Genomic DNA, 25196 nt, shown 5'->3' with positions numbered 1-25196 from the left:
TGGGGTCACCTCCCGAACAGAAAGCTCCAAGTCAGTATTTTTTGGTGGCCTCCTGCTGCTGTTGACCGTCTCTCAGCTCATTCCCCAACCCCCAGGCACATGGCTCCCCGTGCGCACGGTGGGAATCCTGCCCAACACCTGGTTCCCAGAGGGTGTCACGTTTCTGGGTCTTCTCAGAAGACCACCTGTTGTGGAAAATCGACCCACACTTGGGGAGATAACAAAGCACAAACTTTATTAGGCGCGCGCATGGGATCAAGGGGAGTTAATTCCCAAATCCTGAGCCAAAAAAGCTGGGTTTGCAGTCCTTTTATATACCAGTTACACAGGCAGAAAGGGAGGGGGAACCAGCTGCTGAAAGCAAGCATTCAGAAGCAGGAGCAAGGTTAGTGACCTTGAGATAACGTTACTTAGCAACGTCTGTTAGCCTGCTCCGTACCAAAAATAACTTTTACTCAGTTTTTGTCCTGACAAAACTTGCAAGTGTTACAGAGAGCAGTTTCTTTTCCTGCCACACACCCACCCTCAATCTGGATGCGCGCTCACCCCACCTGGTTCTTCTCAGAAACCTCTTCTCATCTTCTTTCCTCTCTCTCTCTCCTTCCTCAACTTTCCCGATGTCTTTTCCCTTCGCTCCCTCCCTCCCTCCCTTCCTCCCTCCTTCCCTTCCTTCCTTCCTTCCTTCCTTCCTTCCTTCCCTCCTTCTTTCTCTTTTTTCTTTCTTCCCAGAAAGAGCAGTTTTTCTTCTGATGTGTTTGTTTAAAAATAATGGCTAGTCCTCCTGGCTGGTGTAGCTCAGTGGACTGAGCGCGGGCTGTGAACCAAACTGTCGCAGGTTCCATTCCCAGTCAGGGTACAGGCCTGGGTTGCAGGCCACGGCCCCCAGCAACCGCACATTGATGTTTCTCTCTCTATCTTTCTCCCTCCCTTCTCTCTCTAAAAATAAATAAATGAAATCTTTAAAAAATAAAAAATAAAAATAATGGCTAGTCCTGAAAGAACGCACAGGTGAAAAAAGAGCATCGCCCTTCTGGTGGCTTTGTCCAGTGTCAGTTTAGTGCATCTGGACTGACATTTCCCAGAATCCCTTGCCTGTAGAGGACCAGGTGAGTGTCTGCCAGGAGAGATAATTCGTGTGTCATTTGCAAAGAAGAAGTGAGACTGTTGCACCAGGCCCTGTGGTGGCTTCCACACACTGCTGTCCACCCACTGGCTCCTCTTGTGGGAGCTGGGCAGCACCTGGACCTGCAGCAACTGGTCCCTGCTGCTCCTGAGTCCTGGGCCAGGTGCCCGTGTGTCACCATGGGGAAGGGCAACTTCGGAGCAGGTCACTGTCCACACACTTCGTCCTCGTGAGGTCTAATTGTCCGTGGGGGTTGCAGTTTGTCCTGATAGGTTCCACTTTGTCCTTGCTGCTGTCCACACCTAGCTTTTCTTCCTGACTGCCCATGTGGCTGACTTGTGGAGACTTTCCCGCCGAGGTCAGAGGCCAGGCAGCAGCCTGTGCACACTCGCCGGCCAGCTCCCACAATGCACACAATGCCATTTCTATACCGGGGCCCAGACTTTCCAGGTCATGGAGCCCTTCGTGTCTCAGAGCTTTTTCCTCAGTGCCCTGAGGCCAAAGCAAATACTGGACTGCTCCCCTTGTGAAGTGGCTAGATCCAAACAACTGAAGTGTTTTTGTGTGTAGCTGTTGGAAAACACACATCAATTAGAAAAAAATTATTTTATTTTTAAATAATCAGTGCTGGAAGACGATACACTGAAATACTAACATCTCAGAGAGGCTGGACTTGAGGAGTGGGAATGCAGGCACATCTCTTTACCTCTTTGGGCTTTTTACCTGTTTCTAGTTTTCTACAAAGCACATGCATTGTTTTTTGTAACAAGAAAAAAAAAGCACTATTTCAAAAGTGGAACTGGAGGATGTCCTGAAACATTCATTATCATGATATGGTTGTGGGCCAGATTTTGGTTTCTGATGCAGTTTTATTGCACCAAAGCAATGGACCGATGTTTTTTCATTCCATTAACCCTCCTTCTCTCCACTCTGCAGAGGGGGCCGGCAGGCTGCAAGGGCGGAGCTGACATGCACCTTGGCTTCCAAAGCCTATGTTTGTCCCCATTTTCTATGTGGAGGCATAAGCCCAGTGCAGAGTGACCTCCTCTTCGCCAGACAAAAGTTTTCTAAACCTTCATGATGCCAGCTTTTTCATGCAAACATAGCAGGTCCCCGCCTGAATGGGAGGGTGGCTTGGTAAGAGCACACTGGTGTCCAGAAGGAGAGAGGCCAGCCCAGTGGTGGTGTGGTGTTGTTAGGTGGGACACCCAGCCCCTTAGTGTGCTTTCTGACCGGGGCTGTCCTTTCTCCCCTTGGCTGTTCTGGCACTATAGGCTCGACAGCAGCCCCCACCCCCCAACCTGGGCTCTGTTGGCGTGTATCCACCTCACTGAGCAGAGGGCTCTTCCAGAACATTCCCAGCACCCCTCCCCCCAATCCCATACCTGTGTCTCCCAGGGTTTGCTTTGACAGGAGCTGGTCTTCAGTCGCCATGTGTGATTGAATTGATTTGTGCAAGTGACAATGGCGTCATGAGTCCATTCGAGTGCATTCCTGCCATGGAATTCAGCGCAGACACCAAGAACAATGCTTTGAAATAATGTATTGCCCCGGAAAAGCGATCGAACATCCTACTACTTAAAAACAACCAGGGCAGAAGGGAGTCCAGAGGGGAGCTGGGGAGTACAAAAGTCCATCTTCGTTACAGTCATCAACATGCACCAAGAGAAGAAACAAGCTGCAAGAAAGCACATCGAACATATACAGTGGCTGCCTTTGGGTAGTGGGGCTTATGGGTGATCTTGATGTCTGGGTTTTTTCCCTTTGTGTTAAGCATTTTTAGAAATAGTTTTTGCTACTAGGAAATGGAGTTTTAAGGAAATCTAAGTCTGAGGAACAAGGGAACAGAGACATGAGAAATAGGAGGTCCTTGCTGGGAGGTGAAGTGTTAGGGACATTGAGGGGAAATACGTTTCTTTGGGGGAAGGGCCTTCTCCACCTCCTACATGAAGGCAGAGTCCCCAGCCCACCCGCCTGGTCTGCTCCTCTGTTCCAGCCTCAGATGCCGTCAGCGGGCACACTGGTCAGTTTTCTGAGGATGGATGCGAGGTGGTGGGCAGAGCTCTGGTCCATCGAACCAGAGACCCGGAGGAAGAAAATCAACCCGTGTCCTTGGGCCCCTGGGTCATGTCGGCAATAAAGCTGTTTCCTGCCGCATCGCCCGACTGATAGGGAAGGGAGATTGTGAAAATGCTCAGAAAGAAAGGCATGGTCATGGGAATGACGATCCCCTTCCTTCTGTGGCTGTTGCCAGAAGTACTACACATTATACACACGGTCTATGTCTAGCCTGGTGCCTGCGTGGTTTGGTTTTGGTGAATACAAGAATTTTCTCTAAGGGAAGTTCCAGGGCAACAGCAGTTTCCTATTCCTATTTCCCATTAGGTCTCAAGGTCATGAGTCCCTTGTTCCTCAAGGTTTCCAAGAGCCGAAACCCTGCAATCGGGGATCATGCGGGGGCAGGGCCATGGGCCGAGTCAACTGCAGAAATCACTATTTCCAAGTTCATCGGTGGTGGGGGAGGAGGCAGGGGTGGGGGAGGAGACAGGAGAGGGTTGCTCAGTGACTTTGTTTGCAAATGTTGACGTTCGCAAACCTGCAACCCTGTTTGGGCGCAAGACCTTCACCATCACCCTTTGTCCCGTCTTCTCCAATGTCCCAGTTCACTCATTCATCTCCAGGGAGAAGTGTACGGAGAAGACTCCAGCACCAGAAGTGATTTCGTGTAGACCACCTCACCCCCGGGCGGTGCCCGCTCCGCGCTGCGCCAGGGGTCGGAATCTGAGCGGCCTCCTCCCCCGTCAGCGTGCCTGGCAGGCCACTCTTGCCAGGGGCTGAGTCAGAACCCGTTAGAGAGCTCCTGCTCCCCGGTGGAGGGGGACATGGAGCTGGCCCTCTCCAGCCTGTCGGTGCGGAGGAAGGGCTGCCACTTCCCCAGGGGCACGGACAGGAGCCGGTGGAACAGCTGGCGCAGGTACTTGCGGAATCTCTGGCCGACGAAGACGTAGATGATGGGGTTGATGCAGCAGTGCGAGTAGGCGATCATCTCCGTCACCTGTATGGCCACGTCCAGCTGTTTGCTCTGCTTACACTGACTGGACAAGATGGTGTTTTGGAAAGCAGAAACAAATATAGTCAGATTGAAGGGCGTCCAAAAGAGAAAGAAGACGAGCATGACGACAAAAATCAGACGGACGGCCTTGGCCTTCTTCTCGTTGGGCCGCCGGAGCAGGATCCTGATAATCCCCGTGTAGCACACGACCATGACTGCCAGGGGCAAAATCAGCCCCGCGATGTTCAGCTTCAGAGCCTGGAACTGCCTCCACTGCTGCAGGTGTTCCTGAGGGAAGTGAAGGCTGCAGGTGCGACGACCGAACTCCTCCTGCGTCTTAGAAAAGTAAAAGCCCGGGATGGCAGCCAGGAAGGCCAGGGCCCAGACAATGCCGCTGGTGATGACGCCAAAGGTGACGGTCCGGGTCCGCAGTGCAAACACGGCGTGGACGATGGCCAGGTACCTGTCGATGGTCAGCAGGATGATGAAAAAGATCTCGCTGTACAGGCCTACATAATAAAAACCCCGACAGCAACTTGCACATCCCGTTGCCGAACACCCAGTTATCCTTCAGGCTGTAGTCAATCCAGAAGGGCAGCGTGAAGAGGAAGAGCAGGTCAGAGAAGGCCAGGTTCAGGAGGTAGACGCTGGTCATGCTCTTGAGCCTCTTGTACTGCATGAGGACCAGGACCACCAGGATGTTGCCGACCAGGCCAACGACAAACACCAGGGAGTACAATGGGGGCAGCAGCTGAGCCCCAAAAGCCCTCAAGTCCTGTTTACTGCATGGGGTTGCACCCCCATAGTCATATTCTGTTGTCCCATCATAGTTCTTTGGGACCGTGGTGTTTTCCATCCTGGCTTCTCCCACGGGTCCAGGAAGATGGTTTCTGTATTCCCTTTGCTGTTAAGGGCAGTGGGCTCTGGACAACAAAGACAAGGCAGCGATTATACGTCTTCAGCTATTTGACAACTGTTTGCTGAGTGCCTACTGTGTGCCATGCCCTGGGACCTAAGGATGACCAAGGGAACCTGGTCTTCCCTCTGCCCTCATGGAAACTATACTTTAACGGGGAGTGGAGGGGCCAACCAGCAAATGAGTGTGCAAACTGTGACTTCGACTACTTGTCACTGAGTGTCGTGAAGGAAAAGTCTGGGGGACGGAGAACTCAGACAAAGGGAGACCTCGCCCACATTCTCCATCACCCATGCTTCCCTCATGCTTCCTGCGAACTTGGCATCAAACCTGGTGCTAACCAACCCCGGAGGGCACCGTTACTGCTGCCCATTTTAGAGGGGGTGACACGGAAGTCTGACGTGGTGAGGACCCATGAGTGGTGAGGACCCACGCGTGGTGAGGATGAGAGCCGCAGCCGGATTCTGGCGCGCATCACTCTCCTGCCCACTCCTGAGACCACTCAGCTTTCCTGCCTGCAGCTGCGTAGCACCAACCTTGCCCTTCCTCTGGAGTCCACAGAAGGACATGGGATGGAAAATAGTCCCGTCTGAGAGTCGAAAATGAATTGATGGATTTTCAAAGCCTTGGAGGATAAAACGATTCTCAGCGAGGGTGACACAGAGCATTGGGGGCATGTGAAAATATGTGGGTATTTGATGTGGGTATAAAACATGTGGGGATTGATGTGGGTATAAAATATGTGGGTATAAAACATGTGGGTATAAAATACGTGGGTTTTTTGGTTGTCACAAAGCCTAGGAGACGCTCCTGTTGTTTGGTGGGCAGGGCCAAGGATGTCCTACAGGGCACAAGCCATCCCACCCACACCCGATAGTGCGGCCATAGTGAAATTCTAGGAAGCCAACCCCGTCCCTTAATTGAGGACACCGAGGACACCAGCAGGGCCCTGATGGGGCACAGGCAGGTTGACAGTAACTCTGGAGGCCTCCTGTGAGAGCCGTGAGGATTTGCAGGAAAGCACAGGCTGGGGGGAGTGGGGTGACCTGGTGAGAAGAAAGGGGGAGAAAGAGCTCAGAACAGCTTCAAGCCACGAGGCATTGCTCAACATCAAGGTGGAAGCTGAAATAAGCTCCTAAATAGCTGTCTTTACCCAAGATTATGTTGAAACAAACACACACAAAAAAGAGCCACGGGAGAGCCTGCCTGCAGGAAGTGCCCCAAGCCCTGGTGTCTAGCCCCGCTCCCGCTCCCTGCTGACCTCTCACTGAGACGCGGGGAACCTACGGCTGTGCGAACTCGAGGACGTTCATCTGCCTCTGAGCCTCGGTTCCCCCTCTGTAACGTGGGAAAGGAAGGGTTACCTTGAAGGGCTACTGTAGGGTGAAATACGAGACAAGCCCCCAAGGAGACTTACCAGGACCTTAGGAAATCTTAGTGGACTGTTGGGGCACGCCTTCCCTGTGGGGACCCTTCCCGGAGGCCCGTTGCCACCAGGAATGTCCCAGGCACCCGTCCTCTCCTGGCTGATGAACCCCGCCCCCCCCAGGCGCCCCACCAGGTCTCTCTGTAGCTCATCCAGAAAGCGAATTCTGCTCGACAGTGATGGACACGACAGCCCCTCCCCATGTGAACTGGGCTTTGAAACTTTCAGTATGTTGCCACCAGTCTGAGGTGCTTTGACTTAAACACCAACCAGTAACGTAGGTGGACCCTATATCACACTTCCCAGCTTCAGTCCGCAGCCTCTGCTGCTCTTCCCTCTACACTCTGCTCAATGCCTGTTTCCTGCCCAGAGATTTACACTGTGCACTGGCCACTGGAAATGAAGCGCACACAGGGTGTTGGGCACCTCAGCCGGGGCAGCGTTATTTCCTGCCGAGTCCACTCCTCCGGCTCTCTCCTCCTTCTCTGGATTTGCCCCTGGGTTGAGTAATCAGCCCTCTTTCTGGAGAAACCCAGACTGGCAGTTGCTAACGAGCCCTGTTGACAATGCCTGATCTCCACTGTCACTGGCGGTGCTGGCAGATCAGCCGGGCAGCCGGCAATTCGGGCCCAGTGGGTTCACAGTGCACGCAGCAAGTAGCTTGGAAGCACAAAGAGCTGCTAGTGCAAGACTGACCCCCTAAGCCCAGTTTTGGGGGGAATTTTGGCAATGGTAAAGGCACGCTGAGTCAGTGTTATAAGAAGCCATTCTGAACTGAGAGTCACCTCCATACCCCCGACCCTCAACAGCATCCACTGTGTTTCCAACTTGTTGGGCACCAGGCAGCAACCTCAGGACACGCTGCCCCAGAGGGAGAAGGACCGGGCTGGGGCCCAGGAGGAAAAACCGAGGACCATGCTGCTATCCAACCTGGCAGCCACGCTGTATACAGTCTGCTGCAAAAGTCTGGCCCAAAGCCATTCATTGCCCAGGGGTCAGCTCTGGCCCTGGAGCCTGGAACCTCCCTGTGCCAACATCCTCCAGCCTGGGAGTCTCTGAGCAGAGGGTCTGTGAGGGTAATGACACCAGGCCCGCTGGCCTGCAGGAGCTGGCCTAGCCGGGCTCATGAGAACCAGTCATGTGCATGTTTTCTCAGCTCCACATTCGGCGTGGAGCTGAAATCCACCATCGTGGGAGTATCTACGCATGGAAATCAGAAAGACTAGAAATCAGGACTCTTTTTTAGGGCTCTTAGCAGCAATCAATGCTTCCCCCCCCCCCCCTGCCCCCAGTCTGAGTAGCCCAAGAGCTGTCCGGCCGGTCACAGTGGGGACTGCAGGGCCGGTGAGTGGCACGCAGCCCGGTGGCAGGCTGTGCAAACTCCTGGGTGTTGCTAACTCTGGAAACCCGAGGCCCTCCCCGAGTTGATGGGCCCCCCGTGCCCCTCTGTCTTTGGACCACAGTTCTGCTGACTCTCTGCTAGAACAGAATAGATGCAACCCAAGAGGTCCTCCGGCCAGCCCCCCTGCCTTTCGGCTGGGTGGAATTCTACCTCCTGCAAACCCGGCCCGCAGTCTGATCTTGAGGATCCTCGGTTCTAGTCTTCTTCAGAAGCGGGTTCAGTATCCGATCATCCTTACATCCGCCAAGGCCTTCCTCGTTCATGCCTCCCTCTTGCTGCACTGACTCCATATTCCAGCTACGGTTTTCACTTACACGGGGAAAATTGGGCAAGTAAATTCCTCTCGAATAGCCTTCTACAGAAAGTGCCTCTTGTCCCTTAATACTGGGCCAACTTACTTTTAAAAAAAAATTATCCTCACGCAAGGCCATTTTATTCATGGCTTTTACAGAGAGAGAAACATCATTGCGAGAGAGAATCATCAATTGGTTGCCTCCCACATGAGCCTGGACCAGGGACTGTACATGCCCAGGCCGGGGATCAAGAATGAAACCACCAACCCAGGAATGTACCCTGACCAGGAATCCAACCCACAACCTTCCTGTTATGGGACAAAACTCCAACCCACCGAGCAAGCTACACTGGCCAGGGCTGGGCTGATTTTCTAAGTCAGTGACTAACAACCCATCATTCAAGAAAGCTTCCCTTTTTAAGCAAAAATAAAAACCTGGTTTACATCCGAGTGCCCAGTCTCATAAATCCACCCATTCTCAGTATTGCTACACAGCTCATTGCCTTCCAGAAGCGTCTGCGGGCTGCTCAGACACACTGCACGCACGTACTCTCACCAGATTCCCTCCAGGGAGGACGACAAGACAGAAAAGACAAGGGCCACTTACGCTGGTGTCAAGGAGCTTTGTCCACAGAGTCTTTGTTTCTGGAGCGTTTAGAGTCTTTGTTTTCAAGGTTCAAGGTCTCAATAGAATAGGAGGAAGTCCTCAGGTTCTTGTGTAGTGATGGAGACAGGACTCTGGGGTTCTTGGTCGTTCAGAATGACAAGGAGGGGACAGAAGTCTTCCTTTTGTGTGGCTGGGTGTCCATGCACGGACACAATGCCCACCAGCGGCCAGTTGCTGGAGGCTAAGGTCACTCTAAGGACTTTTTCTGGTCACTGGATTGCACTTCGCCCTGGGGAGCTCTGTCTTAAGGGATCAGGAGAGTGGGGTAGGGTGGAACTCAGTGGAGCAAGGTGGGTGCCAGCACAATTCTGAGAACTTGTGGAGCAATTGCAGGCTGGGAATTGAGGTGGGAGGGACGAATGCAGGGCGTGGAGCTCTTGTGGTCAGTAAGCAGGCTTTTTTTTTCTTTCCTTTAAAGATTGCAAGTACCCTGGGTCCTGTGTTCCTCAAAATGATCCGGCTGATAAAAGCCAGAGAGCAGCGTCAGCTTCTCTCTGGCGCCCTCTATGCCCTGGGCTTCTGACTGCTCCAACCCGTCCCCCCCTGCTCCCCTGTCTGCACCCTCCAGGCTCCCTCCCCAAAACCCACAGAGCAGTTTTATTGAGAGGGGCCTCCAGCCTGCAGGGAATCCAGGGCCGGTGCACGGAGCCTGGCAATGGGCCGCCACGGTCCACGTTCCAATCCCAGCTCTTCACTTGAGTCACAGGCAGATCACTAGCCTTTCCCAGTCTTGGTTCGCCCTCCATCCGATGAGTATGCTGAACGCTTAGGCCCACAGGAGGATGCGAGAGGTCGGCTTGTAGGCGAAAAACGTCATGGGCGTCAGGCACGAGGAAACATGTCCGATGAGTGATGCTCACGACCGTCCTCCCCACGACTACCGGCGCCTGCTGGCTGCCCGTGCCCCTCAGATTATTCCACCTGCTTCTCTGTGAAACGGGGATTCTGCCAACCTTTCCTGCAGGCCCGCTGCCAAGTGCCACTCAGAAATCATGAACGTGGACGTCCTCTGAAACTGTCATTTGTCCCTTCAAGGCTCGGTTTCCTGGTCTATAAAAATGTGATAAGCTGGCTGCAGCACATCATTACCGAATCTCTTTACCCAATCCCCTGGATTTTTTTTTGTTTGCTTCTTGTTTGTTTCCCCTTTTACCTTCAACATACAAAAGGTGTCCGACATAGCAGGAAGAAGCAGTCTATTTTGTTCACTGCTTTAACGTCTGTGTAGTTCTCTCTCAGAATGAGCTGCACCTGTGGACAACATTGTTGCAGCCTTCCTGTGGTCACATCTACTAAAGACTTTCTATTTACTTTCAGGGCAACTCCCAGCCCTGCTTCCTGGCGAAAATTAAGAAAATTGAGTTTCGAGAGAACAAAAGTACAAAGCTGCTTGAACTTCTGCAGTTTTGCAAAGACACACTCAAAGTGAAGTTATGGGGATGACTTCTCCTTTTTGCTATCCTCCTTAGGAACCCAGTGCGGACTGGCACAAACACGGCAGGGCCCAGTGGTCCCGGCAGACGCCCCGCCGCAACCCCGTGATGTCAAGTGCGAACGGCCACAACCTCTAGGCTTCCCGAAGGTGTCTTCATCATCGAAGCAACACAAGCGAATCACTAGTATGTGGCACTGTTTCAAAGAAAATGCACCAGGACTTCCTCTTCAGGAAAACTTTGTAAGAAGTAAGTAAATAAAATAACGGGTTCTTTGGAGGCAGAGGGTCTGTATAGAGAGCTAGTTAGTAAATCCCTGTTGGCAGCTGTGCAGCAGTCCACCCGGTGTGACCCACACTGTTACCAGGCGGAAAGAGGCAGAGGCATGGGATACCCCGGGAAGAGTGAGCAGCAGGAAGTCCAGGGGAGTGGGGACCCCGAGCAACGAGCACCTCCCAACAAGGCCTTTCTTTCCAGTCTGTATACCTGCCCTGGTTTCCACTGCACCTTTCTCTTAATATGAAAAGTGGAGCTCAGACAGATGTTACCCAGGGGCTCCCAGCCCTTGAACACCTGCTGTAGAGAGCCTGTGCTCACAGGGTGCGCTGGGGTCACCTCCCGAACAGAAAGCTCCAGGTCAGTATTTTTGGTGGCCTCCTGCTGCTGTTGACCGTCTCTCGGCTCATTCCCCAACCCCCAGGCACATGGCTCCCCGTGCGCACGGTGGGAATCCTGCCCAACACCTGGTTCCCAGAGGGTGTCACGTTTCTGGGTTTTCTCAGAAGACCACCTGTTGTGGAAAATCGACCCACACTTGGGGAGATAACAAAGCACAAACTTTATTAGGCGCACGCATGGGCTCAAGGGGGGTTAATTCCCAAATCCTGAGCCAAAAAAGCTGGGTTTGCAGTCCTTTTATATACCAGTTACACAGGCAGAAAGGGAGGGGGAACCAGCTGCTGAAAGCAAGCATTCAGAAGCAGGAGCAAGGTTAGTGACCTTGAGATAACGTTACTTAGCAACGTCTGTTAGCCGGCTCCTTACCTAAAAATAACTTTTACTCAGCTTTTGTCCCGACAAAACTTTCAAGTGTTACAGAGAGCAGTTTCTTTTCCTGCCGCATTCCCCCCTTTGATGCTATAAGGTGTTTTATCCTTTTTAGCATTACTAATACCTGGCTATAAGGCTGAGGTCCTTGGGAGGGTTACAACTGCTTATACTGGTATTGGTACCACTGGAGGGCTAGCACTGTGGTGGCTGCCCTAGGAGTCACTGTGGCCCTCCATGTGGGACTAAGGTCCGGAGGATGCAGGGTCCTATATGCCTGACACCTCCGAGTCTGGTACTTTTTGGTCCTGGATGTTACTCTAGTCTAATATACCTCTCCTCCCCAAGTGCAGAGGGATTGCTGTGACTGAATGCAACCCAATGGCATGTCAGTGGAGGAGCTGAAAGCTGACCCTGGGAGATAGTAAGAGACCAGTTTACTGCTGAGCATAATCCTATGCCCGGGGGTATTACATTTGCAGGCTGGGGCTGAGACAGGGGTCGCATTTGGTAAGCAAAGCATACAATAAATCCAAATACAGAGATTAAACAGAGACAAACTATTTCTAGGGTGACCCGCTTTGCAGGGATTCCATTCCTCAGGGGCCACAGTCACTAGTCCAATTGTCAATGCTCTTGCGAAGGTGCCAATTAAGGTAAGGTACCCTGCAGAACAACCGTCTATTCCTTGGTGTCTTTTTTACTGGTTGGCATCCTCCAGTGTTTTAGCGTGGGTTTTTTGGCACAGGCCTAGTCCTCGGGTTTTCGGGATCTGCTGCTGTCTTGGCCTGGCTGTAGTAGATCTAAGGGGTGACTCCTGCAGCAGTAAGTTTGTTCAGGGAAGTCCAGTTTTCTGGTCTGCATACTCGGCGACTTTCCTGCCCTTAACCATATAGCCTCTTCCATCCATGTAGTGCGTGACATCAACATCAGGTTGGGCCAGGGGCTGGTCCTGGAGGTCTGGCCGGCTGGCGTGGACTTTTTTAGTTACTCTAAAACAGTCATGGTCCAGCTCTCTAAGTTCTGTCAGTAAGTAGGTGGCTGGATTGACTTGTTTCATGGTCTTAACATTCACCCTCGGGTTTCCTTGGAGGATGCCCTGGTATTGAGTCAGTTTGGGGTTCAACAGCCACTTATGCCCCTTGCAAGAGGGTTATGGCAGCAGTGACTGCCCTCAGACGAGGTGGCCAGCCGGTGGTGTCATGGTCCAGCTGCTTAGACAGGTGAGCCACCGGGTGTTGCCATGGTCCGACAGGCTGGGTCAGGATTCAAGGGCTACCTTGTCTCTCTTGTGGGTGTACAGATTAAAAGGCCGCCCGGCGTTGACAGTCCAAGGGCAGGAACATTACTGAGGCACCTCTTGATGTTTTGGAAGCTTTCTCTTAGTGTCCGGACCCTTCAAAGCCTGGTAGTAGGGCCGAGTTCCACAGCCGCAGGGTGCAGGCTGGCTTTTCCTCAGGAGAATGAGCATTTTCCTCAGAAATCAGACAAGGTTCTGGAGGGCGTTGGCAACTCTGCCATTTTCTGTCCTCGCCCCTGATCACACCGTGAGTACTTCCAGCAAGCCTGGTTGCTGAGCTCTGCACCTGGTGACATTGCCAGAGCCCCAAGGGAGCTTGCAGGCCACTGGGGCAGGCGAACCCAACGGAGCAATGAGAAGGGCCATGACAGAGGACTGCACAGACGGCTGTGGGGGGGCACTTCAGCAGCGTGTGCGTTCTCTCCCGGCACCGTTTTAGGGATGGGCTGCCAGGAGGAGGTCGTCCATGTACTGCAGAATTGTCAGGTCCATCCCCCCTTAGCGAGGGGTCTCCTGCTAGGGCTTCCCCAAATAGAGTTGGGAGTTCTTAAACCCCTGGGGCAGTCTAGTCCAGGTTAACTGAGTCTTGACCACTGTGTGTGGATTTTCGTCATTCAAAGGCAAAAAAGGGGTTGGCTGGAAGGTGCCACTGGAATGCAGGAGAAGGCATCCTTCAGATCAAGGCAGGTAAACCACATTGCTGTTGGGGGAAGCTGGCTCGGGAGGGTGCACGGGTTCGGGACCACTGGGCAGCAGCTGTCAGCTGCTTCGTAGACAGCCCACAGATCCTGGACAGGCCAGTACTCGCTCCCGTCTGGCTGCTCTCATGGGTCTGGGCAGGTGTGGCCCCATGTTATGGAGCCAATCTTCTCAAGCTCCCACTCGGGGGACCTGCCTCCCAGTCACATCCTGGGCAGGGGAGTCTTTTTTATCTCCCTGGCCCAGAGCATGGTCACAGCCATTCAGCACATCCAAGTGACCAGCTGAAGGCTACAGGTATGCTAAATGACCACGCCATGGGTCAGCCGCAAAGCTGTTCCTGTACAAAACAGCCCCGCATGTTTTGCTCTGTGTGTCCCTCCCCAACTCGCACCTGTGGGGGAAGGGGTGAAGACATCTTAAAATTTCTTGGACACTTTGAGTTATGGACCCCATCCCAAATGCCCATTTGGGGTCCCTCCCCCCTTGGCTGCACTTTGTAATGATTTTTCATTTTAGATATATACCCACTTTAAATTCTTTTAAAGGACAATGGACAAAGGTCTTGTCTTCTTGTAACTGCTTCCGGCTGGAAATGGACGTTGTTCTACCTACCCGTGGGTTTGGGGTGCCCTGAAAGGGGGTGCAGCACGGAGGAAGTCCTTCCTGTAAGGGGAAGGACCTTACAGAACCCTGGTCAGTTGGCTGTTACCAGGAAGTCACAGGCTTGGTGTCCAAAGGCTGGCATTACTGGACTGTTGGCATCCTGTTCATACTCTGGAGGTGACAGATTTGGAAAGAGTTGAAAGGCACAATTAAATCATAACCATTAAATGACAAAGGCAGGGGCTTAGGTATGGCTTATCTGGAGGAAGGTGTACAAGGCATGCTACACTTATCCAAAACTCTTATGGCCCATTATACTTTACTCAGGCTGAAGGGACTACAATATGATTTCCCTCCTTTCAGATATTTAAACTTTCCCTGTTTAAGCCAGTGAGACAGAAAAGGGAAAATCAGCTTTAAAGTGAAGCCCACAGATCTCCCAAACTGCTTACTAACCCAACCACTCAGTTCAGCCAAACCATTGAGCTCCAGGGGGCGATGATGAAAAATGGGCTCCTTAAGTGAGGCCTATATTGCAACCAGTCACTCAGGTAATGAAGTCATAGGCATACGTCCTATGAAAACAGAAGAACACACAGGTTAATTCACACAGTAGTCCCCAAACCAGTCTCCGTGCCTGTGAGACTGTCTTTTGGGAAGGCATTCAGTTGCGAGTTTTTTCCTGCAATGACATTCGGCAATTTGACAGGTCCTTTATACCTCTAAATTGTACATTTTTGATGATATTACAAAACCAGTTTTAACTTTTAAATGAAAACAAACTTTTAAGACAGTTAGCTGCATTATTTTGATGTTTAATACTAAGCACTGTGATTTTCCTTGAACCATAATTTTTCTCCTTAAGATCACCCTCACTGTTATTAAAGGGACTACTTTGAGTTCCGCTTTTCATTTTGACTGTTTGCATAAACACACCAAGAGCAGCCTGGATTACTTATGATCTTTAATTCTGCTTTGCTGGAACTCACACAGGGAACCTTCAGATTGACTTCTCAGTCCGCCCCTCAGGGCACAGAAGCAGAGCCACACATCTGCCATCTGGCTTTGCCTGTACCAGTTGTTTCACTCAGATCCTTGAGGTTTTCATTATGCCCACAGGTTCCTTTTGGCCATCTTTCATGAAAGCAACCTTCCTTCCTTCCCTGGAAAGATTGCCATGAACCACACACCAACCAAAGTACCAGGCTTTTTCCGTGGGCTTACGCTAGCATCACAAGTCAATCCCAGTTCCTCAGGGCTCTTTGGTGATGACCAGAACCCATACATGCCTCCATCAGACGTGACGTTCCAGTCAAAGTCTTGGTTAACAAAACCACTATTAACTACTGGTCTTATTGGTCTTATGCAAAGAAACCTTATGTTTTCACTCACTCCATCAGAATGCCAAATTCTGGAGGGATCAGGTAGGGAGAAAAATACAAAGCCTGAAGGAAAATCTTTTCCCTTCTGATATCCACCGGGCTTTTTAAAACCTTTACTTCTACAGACGTTTTGCAACATTTACAACCCTTTTATTTTTTCATACATTTTCTGATATCCACTAAGAGTGTATTTCCATGCCTTATACCTTTTATTATTACCTAACACCACATAATTCCTTTCTAAAACTTTTACTTTTCCATTTATCTTTAGTTTCCCACAGACCTTCTTCATATATATATATATATAAAATTTACTTTTCTACAGAATGTGAAGTTTTAACCTTCCCTGGAATCCTTAATTTCCTTTTCAGAGCAGATGCAGAGCAAAATCCAAAGCACAGAGTTTCCAGAACAGTACACAGGTAGGGGCATTCTCTTGCACAGAGACATACTCCTTCAGGCCCAGTCTTTTGGCAGAGACATGCTGCTTTGCCTCTGACTGAAGCACTTATCAGCCCCAAATGACCCTTCCTGGGTCCCGAGTGGCAAAGGCATCCTCCCCAACCGGTTACAGGCAACCTTAAACAGATTTTAAGTACAGAGAGTTTTTGATCAGAAACAACACTGCTCTTTTCTCACAAAACCAGAAAACAAATAGTTGAGGTTTCCTTTACTCCAGGTTTAAAACTTTACATTCTTTATACATAATTTTACTCATTTAGATTTAACCATTATTCTTTTAATCCTGGTTCCTTTCCCACTCTGGGAAGGACAGCCGAAAGTCCCTGGCACTGCAGGTACCTTCCACTAAAATTCCCTAGATTTGCAGGGACATTCTGCAGTTTTCTGAAGCTCAGACCCTACAAACACCCTACAGGCCAGACGTTTTCCTTAAACCTCAGTACATGTCCTTCAGAGCCATTCTTATCAGAACCAGTTACACAGAGAACCAGACTGATGCAGTCTGGAGAGAGAGCCCTTAGCCTGGTACCTTGCCCAGTTCCAAGATGGAGGGGCTCTCACATGACCCATTATCTAAGATGAGGACAACCATGCACCTCCACCCCCGGGGAGGGGGGACACTCACTTGGCTCGTCCTCCATTTTCTCTAAAATGGCGGCGCACCCACATACTTGCAATATAGTACTGGGGCAGAAACCCCCCCCAACCCATGATGAATTCTCCCAACTGACGCAGACAAACAAAGGAAAAGGGGATCTTTCACACGCCCCTGATCAGCCCTCACTGGTCTCGGGTCCGGTCCCCGGGGCACTTACCGATACCTGATTGGTGCCTCCGACAGTCCGTGGTTAGGGTTAGCCCTCCGCCCAGGTGTTAGAGCGGTCGGAGACCTGGCATGGGAGTCTCTGCCCTGGGAAGCCTGGAATCACCAGGGCACGTGCTACTCCCCTGCGGCAGGGCTCCCCCGCCAACTCCCCCGGTCACCTTCACCGGAGGCAAAATACCTGCTCGAGTGAGGGATTTCCCGGCCAATGCACCAAAATGTTGTGGAAAATCCACCCACACTCGGGGAGATAACAAAGCACAAACTTTATTAGGCGCACGCATGGGCTCAAGGGGGGTTAATTCCCAAATCCTGAGCCAAAAAAGCTGGGTTTGGAGTCCTTTTATATACCAGTTACACAGGCAGAAAGGGAGGGGGAACCAGCTGCTGAAAGCAAGCATTCAGAAGCAGGAGCAAGGTTAGTGACCTTGAGAAAACGTTACTTAGCAACGTCTGTTAGCCGGCTCCTTACCTAAAATAACTTTTACTCAGCTTTTGTCCCGACAAAACTTGCAAGTGTTACAGAGAGCAGTTTCTTTTCCTGCCACACACCCACCCTCATTCTGGATGCCGCGCTCACCCCACCTGGTTCTTCTCAGAAACCGCTTCTCATCTTCTTTCCTCTCTCTCTCTCTCATTCCTCAACTTTCCCGATGTCTTTTCCCTTCGCTCCCTCCCTTCCTGCCTTTTCCTCCCTCCCTCCCTCCCTCCTTCCCTTCCTTCCTTCCTTCCTTCCTTCCTTCCCTCCTTCTTTCCCTTTTTTCTTTCTTCCCAGAAAGAGCAGTTTTTCTTCTGATGTGTTTGTTTAAAAATAATGGCTAGTCCTCCTGGCTGGTGTAGCTCAGTGGACTGAGCGCGGGCTGTGAACCAAACTGTCGCAGGTTCCATTCCCAGTCAGGGCACATGCCTGGGTTGCAGGCCACGGCCCCCAGCAACCGCACATTGATGTTTCTCTCTCTATCTTTCTCCCTCCCTTCTCTCTCTAAAAATAAATAAATAAAATCTTTAAAAAATAAAAAATAAAAATAATGGCTAGTCCTGAAAGAACGCACAGGTGAAAAAGAGCATCGCCCTTCTGGTGGCTTTGTCCAGTGTCAGTTTAGTGCATCTGGACTGACATTTCCCAGAATCCCTTGCCTGTAGAGGACCAGGTGAGTGTCTGCCAGGAGAGATAATTCGTGTGTCATTTGCAAAGAAGAAGTGAGACTGTTTCACCAGGCCCTGTGGTGGCTTCCACACACTGCTGTCCACCCACTGGCTCCTCTTGTGGGAGCTGGGCAGCACCTGGACCTGCAGCAACTGGTCCCTGCTGCTCCTGAGTCCTGGGCCAGGTGCCTGTGTGTCACCAAGGGGAAGGGCAACTTCGGAGCAGGTCACTGTCCACACACTTCGTCCTCGTGAGGTCTAATTGTCCGTGGGGGTTGCAGTTTGTCCTGATAGGTTCCACTTTGTCTTTGCTGCTGTCCACACCTAGCTTTTCTTCCTGACTGCCCATGTGGCTGACCTGTGGAGACTTTCCTCCCGAGGTCAGAGGCCAGGCAGCAGCCTGTGCACACTCGCTGGCCAGCTCCCACAATGCACACAGTGCCATTTCTATACCGGGGCCCAGACTTTCCAGTTCACGGAGCCCTTCGTGTCTCAGAGCTTTTTCCTCAGTGCCCTGAGGCCAAAGCAAATACTGGACTGCTCCCCTTGTGAAGTGGCTAGATCCAAACAACTGAAGTGTTTTTGTGTATAGCTGTTGGAAAACACACATCAATTAGAAAAAAATTATTTTATTTTTAAATAATCAGTGCTGGAAGACGATGCACTGAAATACTAACATCTCAGAGAGGCTGGACTTGAGGAGTGGGAATGCAGGCACATCTCTTTACCTCTTTGGGCTTTTTACCTGTTTCTAGTTTTCTACAAAGCACATGCATTGTTTTTGTAACAAGAAAAAAAAGCACTATTTCAAAAGTGGAACTGGAGGATGTCCTGAAACATTCATTATCATGATATGGTTGTGGGCCAGATTTTGGTTTCTGATGCAGTTTTATTGCACCAAAGCAATGGACCAATGTTTTTTCATTCCATTAACCCTCCTTCTCTCCACTCTGTAGAGGGGGCCGGCAGGCTGCAAGGGCAGAGCTGACATGCACCTTGGCTTCCAAAGCCTATGTTTGTCCCCATTTTCTATGTGGAGGCATAAGCCCAGTGCAGAGTGACCTCCTCTTCGCCAGACAAAAAGTTTTCTAAACCTTCATGATGCCAGCTTTTTCATGCAAACATAGCAGGTCCCCGCCTGAATGGGAGGGTGGCTTGGTAAGAGCACACTGGTGTCCAGAAGGAGAGAGGCCAGCCCAGTGGTGGTGTAGTGTTGCTAGGTGGGACACCCAGCCCCTTAGCATGCTTTCTGACCGGGGCTGTCCTTTCTCCCCTTGGCTGTTCTGGCACTATAGGCTCCACAGCAGCCCCCACCCCCCAACCTGGGCTCTGTTGGCGTGTGTCCACCTCACTGAGCACAGGGCTCTTCCAGAACATTCCCAGCACCCCTCCCCCCAATCCCATACCTGTGTCTCCCAGGGTTTGCTTTGACAGGAGCTGGTCCTCAGTCGCCATGTGTGATTGAATTGATTTGTGCAAGTGACAATGGCGTCATGAGTCCATTCGAGTGCATTCCTGCCATGGAATTCAGCGCAGACACCAAGAACAATGCTTTGAAATAATGTATTGCCCCGGAAAAGCGATCGAACATCCTACTACTTAAAAACAACCAGGGCAGAAGGGAGTCCAGAGGGGAGCTGGGGAGTACAAAAGTCCATCTTCGTTACAGTCATCAACATGCACCAAGAGAAGAAACAAGCTGAAAGAAAGCACATCGAACATATACAGTGGCTGCCTTTGGGTAGTGGGGCTTATGGGTGATCTTGATGTCTGGGTTTGTTCCCTTTGTGTTAAGCATTTTTAGAAATAGTTTTTGCTACTAGGAAATGGAGTTTTAAGGAAATCTAAGTCTGAGGAACAAGGGAACAGAGACATGAGAAATAGGAGGTCCTTGCTGGGAGGTGAAGTGTTAGGGACATTGAGGGAAAATACGTTTCTTTGGGGGAAGGGCTTTCTCCACCCCCTACATCAAGGCAGAGTCCCCAGCCCACCCGCCTGGTCTGCTCCTCTGTTCCAGCCTCAGATGCCGTCAGCGGGCACACCGGTCAGTTTTCTGAGGATGGATGCGAGGTGGTGGGCAGAGCTCTGGTCCATCGAACCAGAGACCCAGAGGAAGAAAATCAACCCGTGTCCTTTGGCCCCTGGGTCATGTCGGCAATAAAGCCGTTTCCTGCTGCATCGCCCGACTGACAGGGAAGGGAGATTGTGAAAATGCTCAGAAAGAAAGGCATGGTCATGGGAGTGACGATTCCCTTCCTTCTGTGGCTGTTGCCAGAAGTACCACACATTATACGCACGGTCTTTGTCTAGCCCACTACCTGCGTGGTTTGGTTTTGGTGAATACAAGAATTTTCTCTAAGGGAAGTTCCAGGGCAACAGCAGTTTCCTATTCCTATTTCCCATTAGGTCTCATGGTCATGAGTCCCTTGTTCCTCAAGGTTTCCAAGAGCCGAAACCCTGCAATCGGGGATTATGTGGGGGGTAGGGAGTGGCAGCAGCTGTTAGTGGGGCAAGTGTACTGTGGAGATCACCATTTCCAAATTCATCGGTGGTGGGGGAGGAGACAGGAGGGGGTTGCTCAGGGACTTTGTTTCCAAATGTTGACGTTCACAAACCTGCAACCTTGTTTGGGCGCAAGACCTTCGCCATCACCCTTTGTCCCGTCTTCTGGAATGTCCCAGTTCACTCATTCATCTCCAGGGAGAAGTGTACGGAGAAGACTCCAGCCACGGAAGTGATTTCGTGTAGACCACCTCACCCCCGGGCGGTGCCCGCTCCGCGCTGAGCCAGGGGTCGGAATCTGAGTGGTCTCCTCTCCCGCCAGTGTGCCTGGCAGGCCACTCTTGCCAGGGGCTGAGTCACAACCCGTTAGAGAGCTCCTGCTCCCTCATGAAGGGGGGCATGGAGCTGGCCCTCTCCTGCCTATTGGTGCGGAGGAAGGGCTGCCACTTCCCCAGGGGCATGGACAGGAGCCGTTGGAAGAGCTGGCGCAGGTACTTGCGGAACCTCTGGCCGATGAAGACGTAGATGATGGGGTTGATGCAGCAGTGCGAGTAGGCGATCATCTCCGTCACCTGTATGGCCAAGTACAGCTGTTTGCTCTGCTTACACTGACTGGACAAGATGGTGTTTTGGAAAGCAGACACAAACACAGTCAGATTGAAGGGCGTCCAAAAGAGAAAGAAGGCGAGCATGATGACAAAAATCAGACGGACGGACTTGGCCTTCTTCTCATTGGGCTGCCGGAGCAGGATCCTGATAATCCTCGTGTAGCACACAATCATGACCGCCAGGGGCAAAATCAGCCCCACGATGTTCAGCTTCAGAGCCTGGAACTGCCTCCACTGCTGCAGGTGTTCTTGAGGGAAGTGAAGGCTGCAGGTGCAACCAGTGAACTCCTCCTGCGTCTTAGAAAAGTAAAAGCCCGGGATGGCAGGCAGGAAGGCCAGGGCCCAGACGATGCTGCTGGTGATGACGCCAAAGGTGACGGTCTGGGTCCGCAGCACAAACATGCGGTGGACGAGGGCCAGGTACCTGTCGATGGTCAGCAGGATGATGAAAAAGATCTCGCTGTACAGGCCTACATAATAAAACCCCGACAGCAACTTGCACATCCCGTTGCCAAACACCCAGGTATCCTTCAGGCTGTAGTCAATCCAGAAGGGCAGCGTGAAGAGGAAGAGCAGGTCAGAGAAGGCCAGGTTCAGGAGGTAGACGCTGGTCCTGCTCTTGAGCCTCTTGTACTGCATGAGGACCAGGACCACCAGGATGTTGCCGACCAGGCCAACGACAAACACCAGGGAGTACAATGGGGGCAGCAGCTGAGCCCCCAAAGCCCTCACGTCCTCTTTATTGCATGGGGTTGCACCCCCATAGTCATATTCTATGGCCCCATCATAGTCCATTGGGAGCGTGGTGTTTTCCATTCTGGCTTCTCCCACGGGTCCAGGAAGATGGTTTCTGTATTCCCTTTGCTGTTAAGGGCAGTGGGCTCTGGACAACAAAGACAAGGCAGCGATTATACATCTTCAGCTATTTGACAACTGTTTGCTGAGTGCCTACTGTGTGCCATGCCCTGGGACCTAAGGATGACCAAGGGAACCTGGTCTTCCCTCTGCCCTCATGGAAACTATACTTTAACGGGGAGTGGAGGGGCCAACCAGCAAATGAGTGTGCAAACTGTGACTTCGACTACTTGTCACTGAGTGTCGTGAAGGAAAAGTCTGGGGGACGGAGAACCCAGACAAAGGGAGACCTCGCCCACATTCTCCATCATCCATGCTTCCCTCATGCTTCCTGCGAACTTGGCATCAAACCTGGTGCTAACCAACCCCGGAGGGCACTGTTACTGCTGCCCATTTTAGGGGGGTGACACGGAAGTCTGACGTGGTGAGGACCCATGAGTGGTGAGGACCCACGCGTGGTGAGAATGAGAGCCGCAGCCGGATTCTGGCGCGCATCACTCTCCTGCCCACTCCTGAGACCACTCAGCTTTCCTGCCTGCAGCTGCGTAGGACCGACCTTGCCCTTCCTCTGGAGTCCACAGAAGGACATGGGATGGAAAATAGTCCTGGCTGAGAGTCGAAAACGAACTGATGGATTTTCACAGCCTTGGAGGCTAACACGATTCTCAGCGAGGGTGACACAGGGCGCTGGGGGCATGTGAAAATATGTGGGTATTTGATGTGGGTATAAAACATGTGGGTATTTGATATGGGTATAAAATATGTGGGTATAAAACGTGGGTATTTGATGTGGGTATTTGATATGGGTATAAAATATGTGGGTATAAAACGTGGGTATTTGATGTGGGTATTTGATGTGGGTATAAAATATGTCGGTATTTGATGTGGGTATTTGATGTGGGTATAAAATATGTGGGTATTTGATGTGGGTATAAAATATGTGGGTATTTGATGTGGGTATAAAATATGTGGGTATTTGATGTGGGTATAAAATATGTGGGTTTTGCGTTGTCACAAAGCCTAGGACACGCTCCTGTTGTTTGGTGGGCAGGGCCAAGGATGTCCTACAGGGCACAAGCCATCCCACCCACACCCCGATAGTGTGGCCATAGTGAAATTCTAGGAAGCCAACCCCGTCCCTTAATTGAGGACACCGAGGACACCAGCAGGGTCCCTGATGGGGGCACAGGCAGGTTGACAGTAACTCTGGAGGCCCTTTGTGAGAGCAGTGAGGATTTGCAGGAAAGCACAGGCTGGGGGGAGTGGGGTGACCTGGTGAGAAGAAAGGGGGAGAAAGAGCTCAGAACAGCTTCAAGCCACGAGGCATTGCTCAACATCAAGGTGGAAGCTGAAGTAAGCTCCTAAATAGCTGTCTTTACCCAAGATTATGTTGAAACAAACACACACAAAAAAGAGCCACTCGAGAGCCCGCCTGCAGGAAGCGCCCCAAGCCCTGGTCTCTAGCCCCCTCCTGCTTCCTGCCGACCGCTCACTGAGACTCGGGGAACCTATGGCTGTGCGAACTCGAGGACGTTCATCTGCCTCTGAGCCTCGGTTCCCCCTCTGTAACGTGGGAAAGGAACAGTTACCTTGAAGGGCTACTGTAGGGTGAAATACGAGACAAGCCCCCAAGGAGACTTACCAGGACCTTAGGAAATCTTAGTGGACTGTTGGGGCACGCCTTCCCTGTGGGGACCCTTCCCGGAGGCCCGTTGCCACCAGGAATGTCCCAGGCACCCGTCTTTTCCTGGCTGAGGAACCCCACCCCCCCAGTCGCCCCACCAGGTCTCTCTGTAGCTCATCCAGAAAGCGAATTCTGCTCGACAGTGATGGACACGACAGCCCCTCCCCATGTGAACTGGGCTTTGAAACTTTCAGTATGTTGCCACCAGTCTGAGGTGCTTTGACTTAAACACCAACCAGTAACGTAGGTGGACCCTATATCACACTTCCCAGCTTCAGTCCGCAGCCTCTGGTGCTCTTCCCTCTACACTCTGCTCAATGCCTGTTTCCTGCCCAGAGATTTACACTGTGCACTGGCCACTGGAAATGAAGCGCACACAGGGTGTTGGGCACCTCAGCTGGGGGCAGCGTTATTTCCTGCCGAGTCCACTCCTCTGGCTCTCTCCTCCTTCTCTGGATTTGCCCCTGGGTTGAGTAATCAGCCCTCTTTCTGGGGAAACCCGGACTGGCAGTCGCTAACGAGCCCTGTTGACAATGCCTGATCTCCACTGTCACTGGCGGTGCTGGCAGATCAGCTGGGCAGCCCGGCAATTCGGGCCCAGTGGGTTCACAGTGCACGCAGCAAGTAGCTTGGAAGCACAAAGAGCTGCTAGTGCAAGACTGACCCCCTAAGCCCAGTTTTGGGGGGAATTTTGGCAATGGTAAAGGCACGCTGAGTCAGCGTTATAAGAAGCCATTCTGAACTGAGAGTCCCCTCCATACCCCCGACCCTCAACAGCATCCACTGTGTTTCCAACTTGTTGGGCACCAGGCAGCAACCTCAGGACACGCTGCCCCAGAGGGAGAAGGGGACCGGGCTGGGGGCCCAGGAGGAGAAAACCGAGGACCATGCTGCTATCCAACCTGGCAGCCACGCTGTATACAGTCTGCTGCAAAAACTCTGCCCCCAAGGCCTTTCATTCATTGCCCAGGGGATCAGCTCTGGCCCTGGAGCCTGGAACCTCCCTGTGCCAACATCCTCCAGCCTGGGAGGCTCTGAGCAGAGGGTCTGTGAGGTAATGACACCAGGCCTGCTGGCCTGCAGGAGCTGGCCTAGCCGGGCTCATGAGAACCAGTCATGTGCATGTTTTCTCAGCTCCACATTCGGCGTGGAGCTGAAATCCACCATCGTGGGAGTATCTACGCATGGGAATCGGCAAGACTAGAAATCAGGACTGTTTTTTAGGGCTCTTAGCAGCAATCAATGCTTCCCCCCACCCCTGCCCCCAGTCTGAGTAGCCCAAGAGCTGTCCGGCCGGTCACAGTGGGGACTGCAGGGCCGGTGAGTGGCACGCAGCCCGGTGGCAGGCTGTGCAAACTCCTGGGCGTTGCTAACTCTGGAAACCCGAGGCCCTCCCCAGTTGATGGGGCCCCCGTGCCCCTCTGTCTTCGGACCACAGCTCTGCTGACTCTCTGCTAGAACAGAATAGATGCATCCCAAGAGGTCCTCCGGCCAGCCCCCTGCCTTTGGCTGGGTGGAATTCTACCTCCTCCAAACCCAGCCCGCAGTCTGATCTTGAGGATCCTCGGTTCTAGTCTTCTTCAGAAGCGGGTTCAGTATCCGATCATCCTTACATCCGCCAAGGCCTTTCTCGTTCATGCCTCCCTCTTGCTGCACTGACTCCATATTCCAGCTACGGTTTTCACTTACACGGGGAAAATTGGGCAAGTAAATTCCTCTCGAATAGCCTTCTACAGAAAGTGCCTCTTGTCCCTTAATACTGGGCCAACTT

General features: G+C 51.9%; 2 protein-coding genes across 6 annotated transcripts in view; both read right to left on the bottom strand.

Annotated features, from left to right (window-relative positions):
• Nucleotides 1-1042: 1042 nt before the first annotated feature.
• The window catches only part of LOC123830401 (C-C chemokine receptor type 1-like), a 28129-nt gene continuing 3975 nt past the window's right edge, over nucleotides 1043-25196 (bottom strand). For 2 of the 5 annotated variants that reach the window (XM_045856573.1, XM_045856577.1), the window contains exons 2-3: nucleotides 19183-21769; nucleotides 17381-18368 (exon numbers count right to left, since the gene is read on the bottom strand). In XM_045856573.1, coding sequence (XP_045712529.1) covers nucleotides 20635-21702 — 1068 coding nt within the window. In that variant the 5' untranslated portion in view covers nucleotides 21703-21769 and the 3' untranslated portion in view covers nucleotides 17381-18368; nucleotides 19183-20634. Of the gene's footprint in view, nucleotides 1694-2508; nucleotides 2802-14500; nucleotides 14539-17380; nucleotides 18369-19182; nucleotides 21770-25196 lie in introns of those variants that run through there. The other 3 variants (XM_045856576.1, XM_045856575.1, XM_045856574.1) reach the window with 3 other exon arrangements.
• LOC123830403 (C-C chemokine receptor type 1-like) lies at nucleotides 2815-9174 on the bottom strand. The gene is given in 3 exon segments (XM_045856578.1): nucleotides 2815-4700; nucleotides 4702-5098; nucleotides 8819-9174. Coding segments are annotated over 2 exon segments (1068 nt in total). The 5' UTR covers nucleotides 5032-5098; nucleotides 8819-9174; the 3' UTR covers nucleotides 2815-3962.

Source organism: Phyllostomus hastatus, unplaced genomic scaffold, assembly GCF_019186645.2.
Source record: "Phyllostomus hastatus isolate PE091 unplaced genomic scaffold, TTU_PhHast_1.1 phas_scaffold_129, whole genome shotgun sequence".
In the NCBI taxonomy this organism is placed as follows: Eukaryota; Metazoa; Chordata; class Mammalia; order Chiroptera; family Phyllostomidae; genus Phyllostomus; species Phyllostomus hastatus.
This window is presented reverse-complemented; position numbering and strand designations above follow the sequence as displayed.